General features: G+C 44.4%; 1 protein-coding gene across 9 annotated transcripts in view; it reads left to right on the forward strand.

Annotated features, from left to right (window-relative positions):
* celf2 (cugbp, Elav-like family member 2) overlaps positions 1-13,492 on the forward strand; it is a 167,155-nt gene that overhangs the window by 87,384 nt on the left and 66,279 nt on the right. For all 9 annotated transcript variants that reach the window (XM_026326699.1, XM_026326695.1, XM_026326698.1 and 6 more), the window contains one exon: positions 12,410-12,606. In XM_026326699.1, the coding sequence (XP_026182484.1) occupies positions 12,410-12,606 (197 nt within the window). The remainder of the gene's footprint in view (positions 1-12,409; positions 12,607-13,492) is intronic.

Consider the following 13,492-nt stretch of genomic DNA (forward strand, 5'->3'; position numbering starts at 1 on the left):
GAGTCTCGGCTGTCTGTTATTAGCGAGCCGCACAGATCAATGGGCTCGGGGACTGCAGCGCTACCGTGTTAGCGCGTCCCCATTCAGACCCACTGAGCCGTGGCTGACGCCGCAGCTAAAGTGGTTGCTAGTATAAAGTCGCTCAAGTAGGGAGGCGCACCTGTATCCGCCCTGCTTCTATAATTGTACCGCTAAGCTCTAAAGATAGTCAGGAGTGAGAGGACAAGAAGTTGGACAAAGGGACGTTTGATGTGGCAGTGTCTGGACACGGTGGGTGGGTGTTAGAAGGGCACCTCTGCTCAACATACCAAAAAAAAAGGACATATTTTCTCACCTACTTCTCGTGATATCTAGTTGTGCAGATGATTTTGGGTTTATTTGTTAGCTTGTCAGATATCTCTCTCTGAGATTGCAGCTGACACCACAGTACAAAAGAAGGTGAAAGGAATTTCTTTTGTTGCACTATAAAAAATATATATATAACATCATCCTTGCAGGAGTGTCCCTGATAATACATGGCCTCCCCGTCAACAGATTTCATGGGTCATTTTACTGTGAAGGCATTTTCAGTTAGAGTTAGTAGACAGAAAATCTATTTGATGCAAAATTGTACTTGTTTTAAAGCAGCCCTTTAACCCAACATCAATCAATGTTTTTCATAATGTGTAAATATACAAGTCGTTAGCATCTATGTTCACTCATGGCATTGAGATTGTGAAGAATTTTATATCCAGCTCTGAGTATTTATGCACCTCATTGTTTTAGTGTTAGTGTCAGCACTCTGCATCTGTTGGTAGCTTGGTTAGCAGCTAAAGATATATTTTCAGGAGGAGACCAAAACAGAGCTAAAAGAAGGTAAAACCAGGTAGACAGAAATGTGGAAGCAAACGAATCACAATGCTGATGTAAAAATAGGCACGTGTCTGCTGATATGTTAGTTTTAAGTGAAGGAAATGTCTGTATCTGCCAGCTCGTTTTGGGGAATTCCTGCTCTCTCAGTGGCAAAAAGCTTTATAGATTGAATATTCAGGTGGTGTCTATCTGATACGCTGAGCATGATGCAGTCTTTTTTGTTAAAGTTGTCAGTACAGAACTGGTTGTGTGTGGGAAGTCTGCTGAATTGATTGAATAGAGCATTATGTTTGAATTCTTCACAAATATGTGCTAACAGTGTTTTATTATAATGATTAGGATCAGTATTATGTGGATCATTGTATTATTATTCTGTGTGTCTCTTGATGGCCTAACTGCGTTTTATAACTCTGACATGAATACTGTTTGGAGAAAAATACTGACGTACAACCAAGAAAGAAGCTGATTTAGAGATGCTGAATATCATGGAGTAGAAAAAGGCCCCAAAAAAGAAAAAAAACAACAACCTGTCAGTCACATCGTTGTTGTGTGTGACAGTGTTTGTGTTTGCGATTGGGTTAATGCACACACACACACACATAATGAGGCAATCCCTCTCCCTCTCTCTATTCCATCAACATATGTCAGCATATGGCTTCCTCCTCAGAGAGACTGTTGAACAGACTGATGCAGGTTTGATTTTGCTCTGGAGGTCCTGACCCAGAATGGAGGGCAGAAAGGGAAGAAAAAAGGAGAGAGGAAAGGAAGGGGAAGGAAAGGAAGGGCGACCTTCTCTCTAAACAGCTGTCAGCCTGTACTGTCTCCTCCTGTTGACCGGCCTGATGCTGTCGTCTGGGTTGTTACCGTCAGCCTCCGGCTTCCTGCGGCACGCACACCCTTCGGCCGCTTGCCATGCATGTATGTGTGTAACGAAACATACAACCACATTGAGCCATCTGTTCCTGCTCTAATTGTAATGCATGACAATGTTTTTCCAACCCATAAAACCTAATGAAAATGAACACCCTACCCGCCCAATAGTCCCTTAATACTATCAACCAGTCTCTGCACCTCCCCCCCCAGCCTCGCTGCTCCTCCTGCGCAACATTACAGGCATAATTACTCTGTAGTGGGCATTAGCCACCATTCTTCTAGAGGCACTTTCAGTCCAGGAGGAGGTCCAGAGATTAGAGATGTCCTGTTTGTGAGATTCAGGGCCCTCCCAAAGCCCCTATAAATTTGGCTCCGAATATGAATTGTTATGATTTTATGGAGTGAAGCTCTTGGAAACACAGAGCTGCAATGTGCAAGTGATTTCCTCCTTAACACTGATGGCACGCTAAAGAAATCAGGCGAGCATGAAGAAGGGAGGAAAGGATATAAACGACAGAAGAGGCGATAAATGGATGAATGACAAGTCGAATGTGTTGAAGGTGGAAACATTACTAATTAAGGAATAATTAACAAATGAACCTTTCCCTCTTAGTAAGATCATAAAATTCTCAAACCTGATTTTAAAGGACTTCATAGAACTGGCAGCAGTATCAGGCCTCACAGGATGGAAAAGGATAACACATGGACAAAAACAAGCCCATTTTCTTTCAGGAGGACGTGTTATTGACTACAGACATTTCTTAATGAGACTTAACTAAGATTTGTCTGGACCTACTTAAGACTTGACTATAAATTTATTTTGACAACCCTTGAGACTTGAATTGTGGACTGACTTGAGGTTTGACTTGCACTTCCTCTCCAGTGACTGAAAAGCAGCTGTGTTTATCACCAAGACACTGAACTGTGGTAGGTAAATGTCGGACTGTGTGAAGTCATATGTATTAATGCCCATTAGAATAAAATCACAGATGGCCTCTTAGATAACTCAACATATTGGACTTCCCAGGACACAAGTGACTCAGTTAAAGAAAAAAAAAAAGTGACAAGAAAAGAAGAGAAGTGAGAAAAGACGAGTAGCTGGACTTTGCTTTGCTCATGTGAATAACAGCGGGAAAACACTGGATAGCAGCCCAGGTGGCTTAGTGCTGTTTGCGTGTGTGTGTGTGTGTGTTTTCGGGAGAGATGCCTCACTGAAGAATTTGTTGTACACGTGGACAAAATGCCCTGGTTGTATTTTGTGTTTGAAGACAGCCTAATGTCAAACACGCTAGTACATTCATACGTAACCACCATGAAATGATCTATGAGGGAGGTTACAGTATGAACAAGAGCTTACAGATGTGTCCTCGCAGAGAAAAGTCACTTTCTTAGCGTTGGGCTTTTTTCCTTGTCTGACCACACAGAGACACAAACACAGTCCCACAGAAAACACTGTTCTCCCATGCCAGCCGGTAAATAGGTTTCCTCCGGCTGTCTGCCTCCGCCGTGTTCGACTTCACCTCTTTGCTTTTGCTCCCAGCATGTACACTACAACCACGACTGCTGCTCTTTCCCCTCTCAGGCTGTGTGTCTTAGTGAAGAACAGCTCTGGTGGTTTATTAAAGTGTCAGAGGCGGTTTCTGCCAGTCCTCCCCGCAGGAACACACCGAGCGCCCTCGGAAAGCGGGTCCACGGACAATTTTGGCAACACGCGTGTTTTCTAGTTTTTATTTTGCACCCTACATAAAGACAGCCGCCTTGTCTAATGCCGGTATTGGTGATAGCCAGGCTTTTGTAACCTTTGTGTAGCACATAGTGCAGTGGTTTACTCGCAATGGGGCATAATTGTGCTGAAGCCAGTTCACCAAATGCACTGGTGCTGTTAAATCTGTGGTGTTTTTTTCGCTGGCAACTGGCTGGTTATTCCTCCCCTCTCTCCCTGTTTCCCTTTGCCTCCCTCCACTGCCTTTATTACGCCATTTTCTGTCTCTACCCTGTGGTTTTCCGCTCAGTCGTCCCCTTTAGAGGTGTCACGACTGATGTGCGTGAACACACCGGGGGGATTTATTGTTCAAGCAGGGCACAGCGGTCGAGGTGTTACATGTTGTACTGGTACACAAAATTGAGGATTTGTAGTATAACACACACACAAAAACACACAGTCAAAGGATGCTGTAAAGGCCTCGGTGACTTTTTTAGACCTGCGTCCCAAATCTGGATCAAATGTGATATGATCCCGTCCCCCTTCCACCCCTATCCGGTCTTTCTTCCGATTACTAGATCGCCGTTGTTGGCCTGTTTTGTGGAGAAGCATTAGTCAAATGGGCCATCATCCCCGTCGGCGAGTCAGATGATGACTTTTGGCAGAATGCAGCCGCAGCGCGATGCCAGACAATAAGACACGTTGCCATTTCATCACATGGTCGCACACGGACGCACAGGCACGCACACCACAAACAAGCTGTTTCTCATTAAGCCCGCAAACACCAGAGCTGGAGTTCGAGTAGGAGGTGATGGAGGAGGAGAGACGAGGAGCTGAAGGCTTTTTCTAGCTAGAGATCAGAGAGCTGAGGAGGGAACCGAGGGCACAGCACAAATCCAAGATTTAGCTGTGAGTGTGTGTGTGCACCTGTCTACCCAGTACCCCGTACCCCCAGCTAACCTCACCTCATGCCCCTTCAACGCTACTGTTCCCATAGCAACAAGATACAGAAAGGTGAAGGAAAGAGGAAGTGTGCGAAAGATTAGGGGGGAATTTTGCTGCTACTGGATTTGACCGATCTGGTGCTGAGGCTTTAAGGTGCATTAATTCCTTTCACCTTCTTTCCCTCTATCACGTGCACACGCAGGAACCCCAGGTCAGGCCGACGTGAGCTAGAAAGCATCATTTTACTGAAATAGCTGTACTGTGCAGTAGGAGTAGGAAGGAGTGGGACAAACAAGCCAATGTTTGATAAGAATTCAGCAGATGTGATCACCTCCATCTGTCCATGTGTAAGCTTGCAAACGTGGTGACCAGATGTGTATGAAGTGTGTGTTACTCATTCATACTTCTAAGAGGAAGCACTCTACTGATTCCATTGAACCCCGTGACCTTTCCCAGTGTCACCATTAAGTCAGGTTTTTGATTTTCTAATGAGAACATCTCCTTATCTCCCAGCTGTAAACTGCAATCTGTTGTCCACATTCATGCTACCTGCAGATATAATTATATATTTTTTTGGTGACCAGATCAAATTTGTCAGAACATTAGTTTAGATCATCCTACCAGAGTTAAACCCCTGAATCTAATGAACTGATGTCCAGGCTGTGATGTAGAAAAAATGTGTTTGTTTCCTGGTTTTGAAGTGAGTGTTAGTGTTTCAAAGGCCTGCACCAGCGATTGTACATGTTCTGTTTCATTTACAATAATTACAGGTAGTGATTTCTCAAAATATGCTGTTCCTTCTTTTCCAAGCATGAAAATATATTAGTAAACAGGGCCATTGTTTTCATTAGAGTTTAATGTTTAAGGTGGTTTAATTAATCTATTAAATGCTAAAACACAAAGGGATTAAATTTACTACCACACAAAACAGACTAAAGCTGTAAATTATATTTTCCTTGTAACGTATCTGATTAATCAGGAACTGAAAGAACTTTCCATCAAGCAATTCATTTAGGGCTGTTACTAAAAATATACATACAATATCCATATGCATTATTGATAAATTGTTTCAGCTCTAGACTTAATGATTAATTGCCAAATTGCAGCTCATTAGCAAAGTTAGAACTGGCTTGAGTTGAATAATCTAAAACTTTGACATGCAGCTGAATTTCAGTGCAGCAAAACATAAAGAAACCACTAACACTGGTATGGCCCTTTAATATCTACTGTATTTCTATTGTTTCTATGGATCAAAAGGTCTGCAGTCGATAGCAGAGAGCAGCTCTAGATGGCACTCTGTGGTGTAAGGCTCGCTCTTCCCTGGCTCTCCTCCTCAACATGTGATGCTGTTCTTCACCCTGTTGTTTCTCAAGGCTCTCGAAACTCGAAATACAAGCCTTCTGCCTGTATAGGAGGCGGTGGCGTGGTGACTAACACAGTTCAGGTTTTCTTTTTGCGCACATGCAGACGGTGCAAACTGTGGAGTGAGATTTGCATTTGCTTTGAAAGAGCCTCACTCCTCAAAAACATGCAGTTTCTTTATGAACAGTGAAGCATTTTCAAATGAAGGCAAGAATAACCTTCGGCTTGAATAGAATTGTAATGGAGTTATTCAAACACCAGATTTCAGTGTAATTGTCTTTCTCCCTCATATATGAGACTCACGGGTTCTGTTTTTCACAGGAAAATGGTTGTATTTAAATGGAAGTGTCCATTTAAGGTGATTCTCACTTTTTATTCAAATACTCTTATGTTTCCTGTTCCAGAAGGACACCATAGATTGTGTGTAACCTTCTGTTTGTCTGACATTTTTCGTTTTCAAAAATTAAATTTTAATATAACATGAAAAGCAAAAAAATGAAAGCTATTAATACATACATAAGTGTGAAGGTTCATTCTTGGTCGTTAGTGGCAAGATGTTGAAATCTCAGGTTTTACTCGGCTGTTTTCAGGGCTGGTTAATCATATAGACTCAGATATGACATTCATAGACTTGATTTAGATCCTGTTTTGCACCAGACTAGATTCAGACCAGGAGGGAGATCTGTGTTTATAAAGGAGGAATGTCAGTTTTCCTTCAGATAGCTTTTCTTTTTAATAGCAACTGCAGTGACTCAATTATTAAAAGCATTTAACCATCATCACAGGAGAAATTTTCCTTCTCCTACAAGGTTTTACATTGTCATTAATTTCCAGTATAATTCAAGCATCCATATCATGACAGCTTAATTAGCCACAGATCCCATCGCTGCATGAACCAGCACCTGCAGCATCTAGCAAGGCGGCGTTATTTCTGAGGAAACTGCTCCAGTGTTTTTATATGTGCAGGGAAATATGGGACATGAGAAACTGAGACCTGTTTCACTTCTGTTCAAGTGTGTTTGTGTGTGTGTGTGTGTGTGTGTGTGTATATCTATGTGTGCATCTGTGTGTGTGTGTGCATGACTGCAGGTGTATGTGTGTCTCCTCTCATTAGCGGGCAGCAGCATGCGGTAGCTCGTTAGCACCGAGCTTAGATGAGTGTCGGGGCTCCGGTGCAGCTTCATTAGCTGCTGTGACATTTATCTGATCATTTCCCTGAGTTGCATGTACTGCCATGTCTCCATGGCAACCACAAACGCATACACACATACATGAAGACAGTGAACAGACCCAGTTCTTTCAAATGGTCACAGTTGTCCATAGATGCCAGTTCCATTGAAGCTGACCCCCCCCCCAAAAAAAACTATGAAATATCAATAATGAATATATAAAATGTGGTGAGGTTCCAGTGACTCATGCAAGTTTAGCTCACTGTAAGTCACTTACAGAAAAGTAAAAGCGGTCCAAATAAATCAGTCGCTACAGTACGCCACTCATTTAGTTTAGTCACTAATCCGCCTCGCACCGCTGGTGAAAAATCAGTTACAGGGTGGGATTCAGGGGGGAGAAAACGTGCCTCCTTCATGTGCTGTGAAGTTGCTAATCTTGTTTACAGTTTGATACAGCAGCAGAAAATATGCAGGCCTATGAAATAAAATCGTGTGTGTACTCTTCTATATATGTACGTCACAGCTCGAGGCTCTAATGCGTACACACAGGTGTGGCATGTTATTTAGCTGTTTTGTCGCTCCGTTGGGGATGGTTTTGTTCACTTGTTAAGAAGAAACAAGTTTAAGTCCAGGGAAGTTATATCTGCAACATGAAATATTCATGGCTGAACGAGCAGCAATGCTGAAAAAAGAATTAGGGTGACATTTATAAAGTGCTTAACATTCAGCAGTATGTGGGAGAGATTGGATCAGATTTGTCTGACAGTGACCAAACAACCCACTGACTGTCTGATCCAAATTTGCTGGATTGTGATTTGGGCCCAGGAAGAACACGACATCACCTCACCCACTTCGAGGCGACGAGAAGAGCACAGAGAAAAACAGAAATGAAAAGTGAAATAACCTGAACTGTTCTTTGAAATCCCATTACTCCTACTATGATGAATAATCTTTACTTTGGACAAGAAAGTCTTTTCTTTTTGCTCGGCCTTCGGTGTGTGTCCTGATGTCTGTGCTTTTCTTTCAGTATCTTCCACACTTTGTTTTCGCTTGTGTGAAAGTCCTGAATCTGTCGAGGTGTGTGTGTGTGTGTGAGTGCGCGTGTTAAAATGTACGTGTGGGTGTCTTGGTGTATGGGTGTGTGTTCAGCCGACCTTGAGCGACCTGCTCCCTTGAGGGGGGAACTGATGTTTCTCACTCTGCTTGTCAACAAGATTAGTTCCCCTGTGGGACCGTTACACACCCTGCAAACATGCTGCCAATGGGAAGAAGTATGTGACAGCTCAGCCTTTCCACGAACCTACTGGAGTGTGTGTGTAAGGTTTGTTTTGTTGCGTGTGGGAGCTGCGATTGAGGGGTTAAGGAGTCAGAGAGGATGTGTGTTTTAGAGCAGAAACAGAAGGGGAAAGCAGCAGGGGGATCAACGCAGCCAGCCTCAACTGCAGCCTGTGTGTGTCTGCATGTGTGTACATGTGCCTGGTTTCAGAGGGCCCATGCTGCGCTCTGAGCTGTGCTTACTTCTAGACCTGGCTCATCTACATCTGTCTTCTCTGCTCGCTCACTCAGTCTCATTCTTACCTGCCTCGCTCGACCACTCTGCCTGTTGGACTCCAGCTTTGAGCAACACAAACGGGGGGCACAGCGGCCAGTTGTGGTCCAGGTAGCTCCTCGCTGTCACTGGCTGCTCTTCATATGTGGAGGCGGAGCTTATAGTCCTTAATTCTTCTACCTGCAGACTTTATACTTGCAGTTAGTCGGCTCATGGTGTTTATCAGGACTTGAAGCTTAATGCTCATCGTTGTGTTTATACCAGCTTATAGCTTATAATTTGTATAACCTACTCGAGCGAAAGGTGAAACATCTTCACAAAGTCTAGTCCCCAGCTTTATCACTTTGGACGTACACAAAACAGTTTGTTTACATTTTTAGCTTGTGCTAAATAAGTGTGTTTCTGCATGTTTGACTGTGCAGTAGAAAAACTACAGGCCCTACCCCCCTCACTGTGCTCTCATTCCACAGTGAGCTCATGGGTAGGGCAGAAATCTGATCACTGACCTGCTGCATGCACTGCATGCATGGACTTTATGAGGTTACCACAGTACACGTAATCAGTGTGGTGACACAGTGCAGCACGCGGAAAATGTAATATCCAGATGTTGTTGTTTGTCAAGAACCAGTTCCAGCACATAACATCACAAATTCTTGTTTTTGCATTTCAGTTCATGTACAGGTTAAACAAACCAGAGACAACATGTAAATAAGAAAGCTTACAAGGCTTTGAAAGGCGTATTTTACTTTGGACAGAGCCCCCTCTGTCTAGTCTTTATGCTAAACACATCCTGAGTGGTTTGTGATGGATATTGATCTTCTCGTCTCATTGTCAGAAAGAAAGCCAATTAGTGCATTTGCGCAAATGTTGAACAATTCCTTTAACAGAGGGGAGGTCTGAGGAGCTGTGAATGTAAAATGAGGATGATGAATGAATAAATAAATAACAGTCATAAGGTTTTATGGCCACTATTGTGCAGCTGTAGTTTGGATGAATGAACCTGCTGTCTAATGTGAGTGTGAGGTGAGGGAATAACAGCTCTCAGCAGCTGCTTCAAAGACCCATCCAGACACTTTTTAGCAGTCTGGCTGAGCACACACACACATACAGTCACTTCGTGTAGATCAGCCCTCAGTCACGGCCCTTTGCTGCAGGGAGACCGGAGTGATGGAAGCAATAGTTAAGCCATTAAGGCAAACAATTGGCTCAAATTGAGAGGGAGAGAGAAAAGAAGAGGAAGAAGAGCAAAAGAGGGAGGGAGATGGAGAGGCTGTGGCAGGAATGGATCCACTCAATGACTTAATCCGAGCCCCAGGACACTCTCCTGCTGAGCTTCACACACTCACACAAACATCTACACACACACACACGTTAAAGCTCTGTCTGCTTGCAATAACACCTTGTCAGTCTTGGCCACAGGGGCGATGGAAGAGGCGTTCATTCCTTTGTAGTGCAGAGAGTCACCTACTTCCTACCACCTCAGGAAAAGACAGAGCATGCAATCTACACAAGACAGCTCTGTAAACGTTCGTATGCCTTATGGCTGCAAGTGTGAAGCTTTTCATTGTCTTAGCGGGCAGGGTGAACGGTGGAGGGCACACAGGGCGGACAGTGTCCTGGGTGAGGGAGGCGGTCCTCTGACACCAGCTATTGTATCGTCTCTCCCATGGACTCGCTCAATCCCCACAGGCCTCACGTAAACAGCCAACAATGAGGGATTGTCTCCAGCTATTCTGCCTCTCTCTGCTCTTTTTCTGTCACACACACACATCAGCTCTGTGTGTGTTTGTGTGTCAGGGGATGAAGGGATGATGTGCTGCAGTCTGAACCCAGCGACCGCCGAGGCTCGTCCGATTCAGTCGTCTTCACCGTTTATGTGGCTAAACATCAGCCAGCGATAGGAGCAGTAACTCGTCGGCACCGCCACCCTTCCCTCCCTTCCTCCCTTTCTTCCTCTCCCCAGTCAGCCGCCACCCTTGGGGCTCCCTCAGGGCCGTGGCCCCTGCGATTTATCGGACAGCTTAGTGAGGAGCAGTTGTTGCCCCAAGGACTGTTAGCCCTGGTTTGGCTCGTTGACTCCTTCTCTGGTTCTGGCGTTTTATTTGACATGTCCTTTAAGTCCTTTAAAGAATTGGGCGTTTCTGCTGAGCGCCTTGGCTCTTTCTGCAAAAGATGGATGGCCCGCGTTCAAAGGTCTGGATGTTTTTTTCCTCCCACTCAGTCTCTCTCCATATCGCTCTTTTCCCTTCCTTCTTTCTTTCCCTCTTTCTCTTTTTTCCTTGCTGAGCTTTAAACAGTGGTGTTAGTGTTGTCAGCTAACCAAGCTCGGGATTTGGCTTTGTTTTGTTTTTGCCTCTTAAGATAATGCTCTTTCTTCCTCCTGCCGAGAATAACAAAAGGGAAAGTAGAGCAATAAAACAGCACAGCCATTGACTTTGGTTTCATTAAATTGGTTTTCAGACATTTTAAATAGACCACATGCCTTGATGGCAGTGATGTGTCTGTGTGTGTTTGTAGCCATGTGCTTATGATTGCCCTCAAAACACAGTCACACTTTGCCCCATACGGGCTCGGGTGCCGTTCCCGTCTCCGTCGGGCGCGACTGTTGAAAGCCTTTACTCGCCTTTATTCGTCCGAGAAAAGAGACTCCGTAGCTCGCGTTAGCATTCCAAATGCGTGGACCGAGGAGTGTGTTTTCGGAAGATAAGTGCTGTAGCTCTGCGGTGAAAAGGGTGAAAGCACTTCACCTCCATTTCGTATGAACTCCAGATGTGGAAATACAACCAAACCGATCGGCGTGTAAGCATCTGTGTCCTGTTAGAGGGCCTGGAGATTTACTGGACTGGTTCTGCAGCCTAGGCCCTCAGACAGAACCTCACATTAACACACTGCGCGCTGCTCATCCAGCTTGCTCCACACATACATTCACAGCGTGGTGCACAACAGCCCCACGTTTATTCCTCACCACAGCTCACACCAGCAGATGTCATGTCAGCAGATACAGTGAAAAAGCCCTTAGATGCTGCACAAAATCCTAAAGATGTACTTTGTATGTTTCACTCTGATATACGAATAATAAAATCCATGTTCAGCTCAGTCCTTCAGTGAGAATTTATGGATATTGTGAATAAATCCATCACTGCATCTCTACTCAAATCCATATTTAGGGTCAGGGCGATGCGTCGGTCTTCTGTTGGCTCAGGTCAGTATATAAAAAATAAATTGGCAGCTTCAGGGATTGAAAGCTGTCTCGCCCTGTTGTGTGTAGCTGCTGAGAGAATTTTATTAGTGGGGCTTTGAGTTTACGTGTCCCTGTGGTGGTCTGAAGGCTGTTTTAGGGGCATGTACACTGTGTGGTGAATGAGCAATCTGTTATCACATTCATCTGGCAGTTTTCTGACGCTAATTGTCTCTGCTCGGCGAAACTTGTGTATCTCCAGTTTGGTGGTTTTGAATTTTTCATGAAAACTGCAGGAGTAAGCATTTCTTCCTGGGCTCAAAAATTCTCTTACTTTGAAACATCTTTAAATCACTTTAAAACACATTTGATTGTCTGAAAAATGCATGGTAACAAAGCTGAAAGCAAAGCTGTTTATCTCAGCTTAGAGCTTTTCACAGCAACACTATATTTCATGTTTCTTTCTATGGGCCTGATTGTTTTCCACTGTGCAAATGGATAAAAGTCAAACTTTAAGTGTGAAGTTTAAAGTTGTATAACCACGCGGTGTGTAGCATTCAGCAACACGACATCATTATATTATTAATTTTGACACGTGAGAAAAATGACTGTAAAGCAGCAAGTGCAGTTTGAGGGATTGCAGCTTCTACCAGCCATGAAATGGGAAATTTGCTTGTTCTGCAGAAGTGCAGGGCAGGCTGTTCTAGTGTCACGCTTCAGGTCAGGTTTGTTTGTGTGTTTCTCAGCTGTTAATGTTCTGTCTTCTGTCTCCACTACAGCAACGGCACAGCCGGGAAGATGAACGGGGCACTGGAGCATTCGGACCAGCCGGATCCGGACGCCATCAAGATGTTTGTGGGCCAGATCCCGCGCTCCTGGTCGGAGAAGGAGCTGAAGGAGCTGTTTGAGCCGTACGGAGCCGTCTACCAGATCAACATCCTCCGAGACCGCAGCCAGAACCCTCCACAGAGCAAAGGTACTGACACGCACAGGACACCGACGCTCATGCACATATACCGTATTCACACATGTACACACAGCTCTTAGTGGCTGAGTGTGCCTTCCCACCTACTTAATGACAGAACAAATAATATATGTGCAGGATTACAGAAGCAGGCACACATTTTGGGCACCATTTGAAGACAAAGATTCACCCCGCCAGACTTACACAGTCAATTGTGCAAAACCACATGATTTGCAGCGATTTTCTCCCATTCCCTTTTTCCTTTGATGAATTTGTCAAGAGCGAGAGCAAACAATAGAGACGGCAGCAACGAAAGAGCAGACAATAGCTCTGCCATATTAACAGGCATCAGCCGGAGTGGGGGCTGATGACACTCCTGATGAGACATGGAGAGTGGGAGGAAAGTAGAGAGAGAGAGAGAGAGAGAGAGAGGGTGACAGGAAGGGACACGCGGCACTATCATCCAACTGTAAAACAAATTTCAGGAGAAGTTTTCAAAGTGTCAGATGAAACACAATATGAAACGGGAGATGAAGCAGATAAAACAAGTAAACACTCATATGTCAAAAACAGAATCAAATTAAGGTTTTTAGCAATTTTGAGAAAGCTGATCTTCACTGTGCCCTCCATGAAAACTTGGTGATAGTCCTCATGCGCCCACTTCCAGCACCGAATCCACATAGTGAAACCGTATATCCCACAGAATAGATTTCCTGCTAATTTGCTTTGTCAGATACATTTTGGAGGAAATGTAATAGCTGCCTGGATTATGCTGCTGGAAATGTTTTCAGTCCAAAGCAGAAAGTGTGACGGTGTGTTTCTGGACAGAACACGTTCCTCTGTCACAAGAGACAGGGTTCATGCCTGTGTCTGCTGACGCAACGGCTGCTTCTGTGAT

Source organism: Mastacembelus armatus, chromosome 23 (assembly GCF_900324485.2).
Source record: "Mastacembelus armatus chromosome 23, fMasArm1.2, whole genome shotgun sequence".
NCBI classification, from domain to species: domain Eukaryota; kingdom Metazoa; phylum Chordata; class Actinopteri; order Synbranchiformes; family Mastacembelidae; genus Mastacembelus; species Mastacembelus armatus.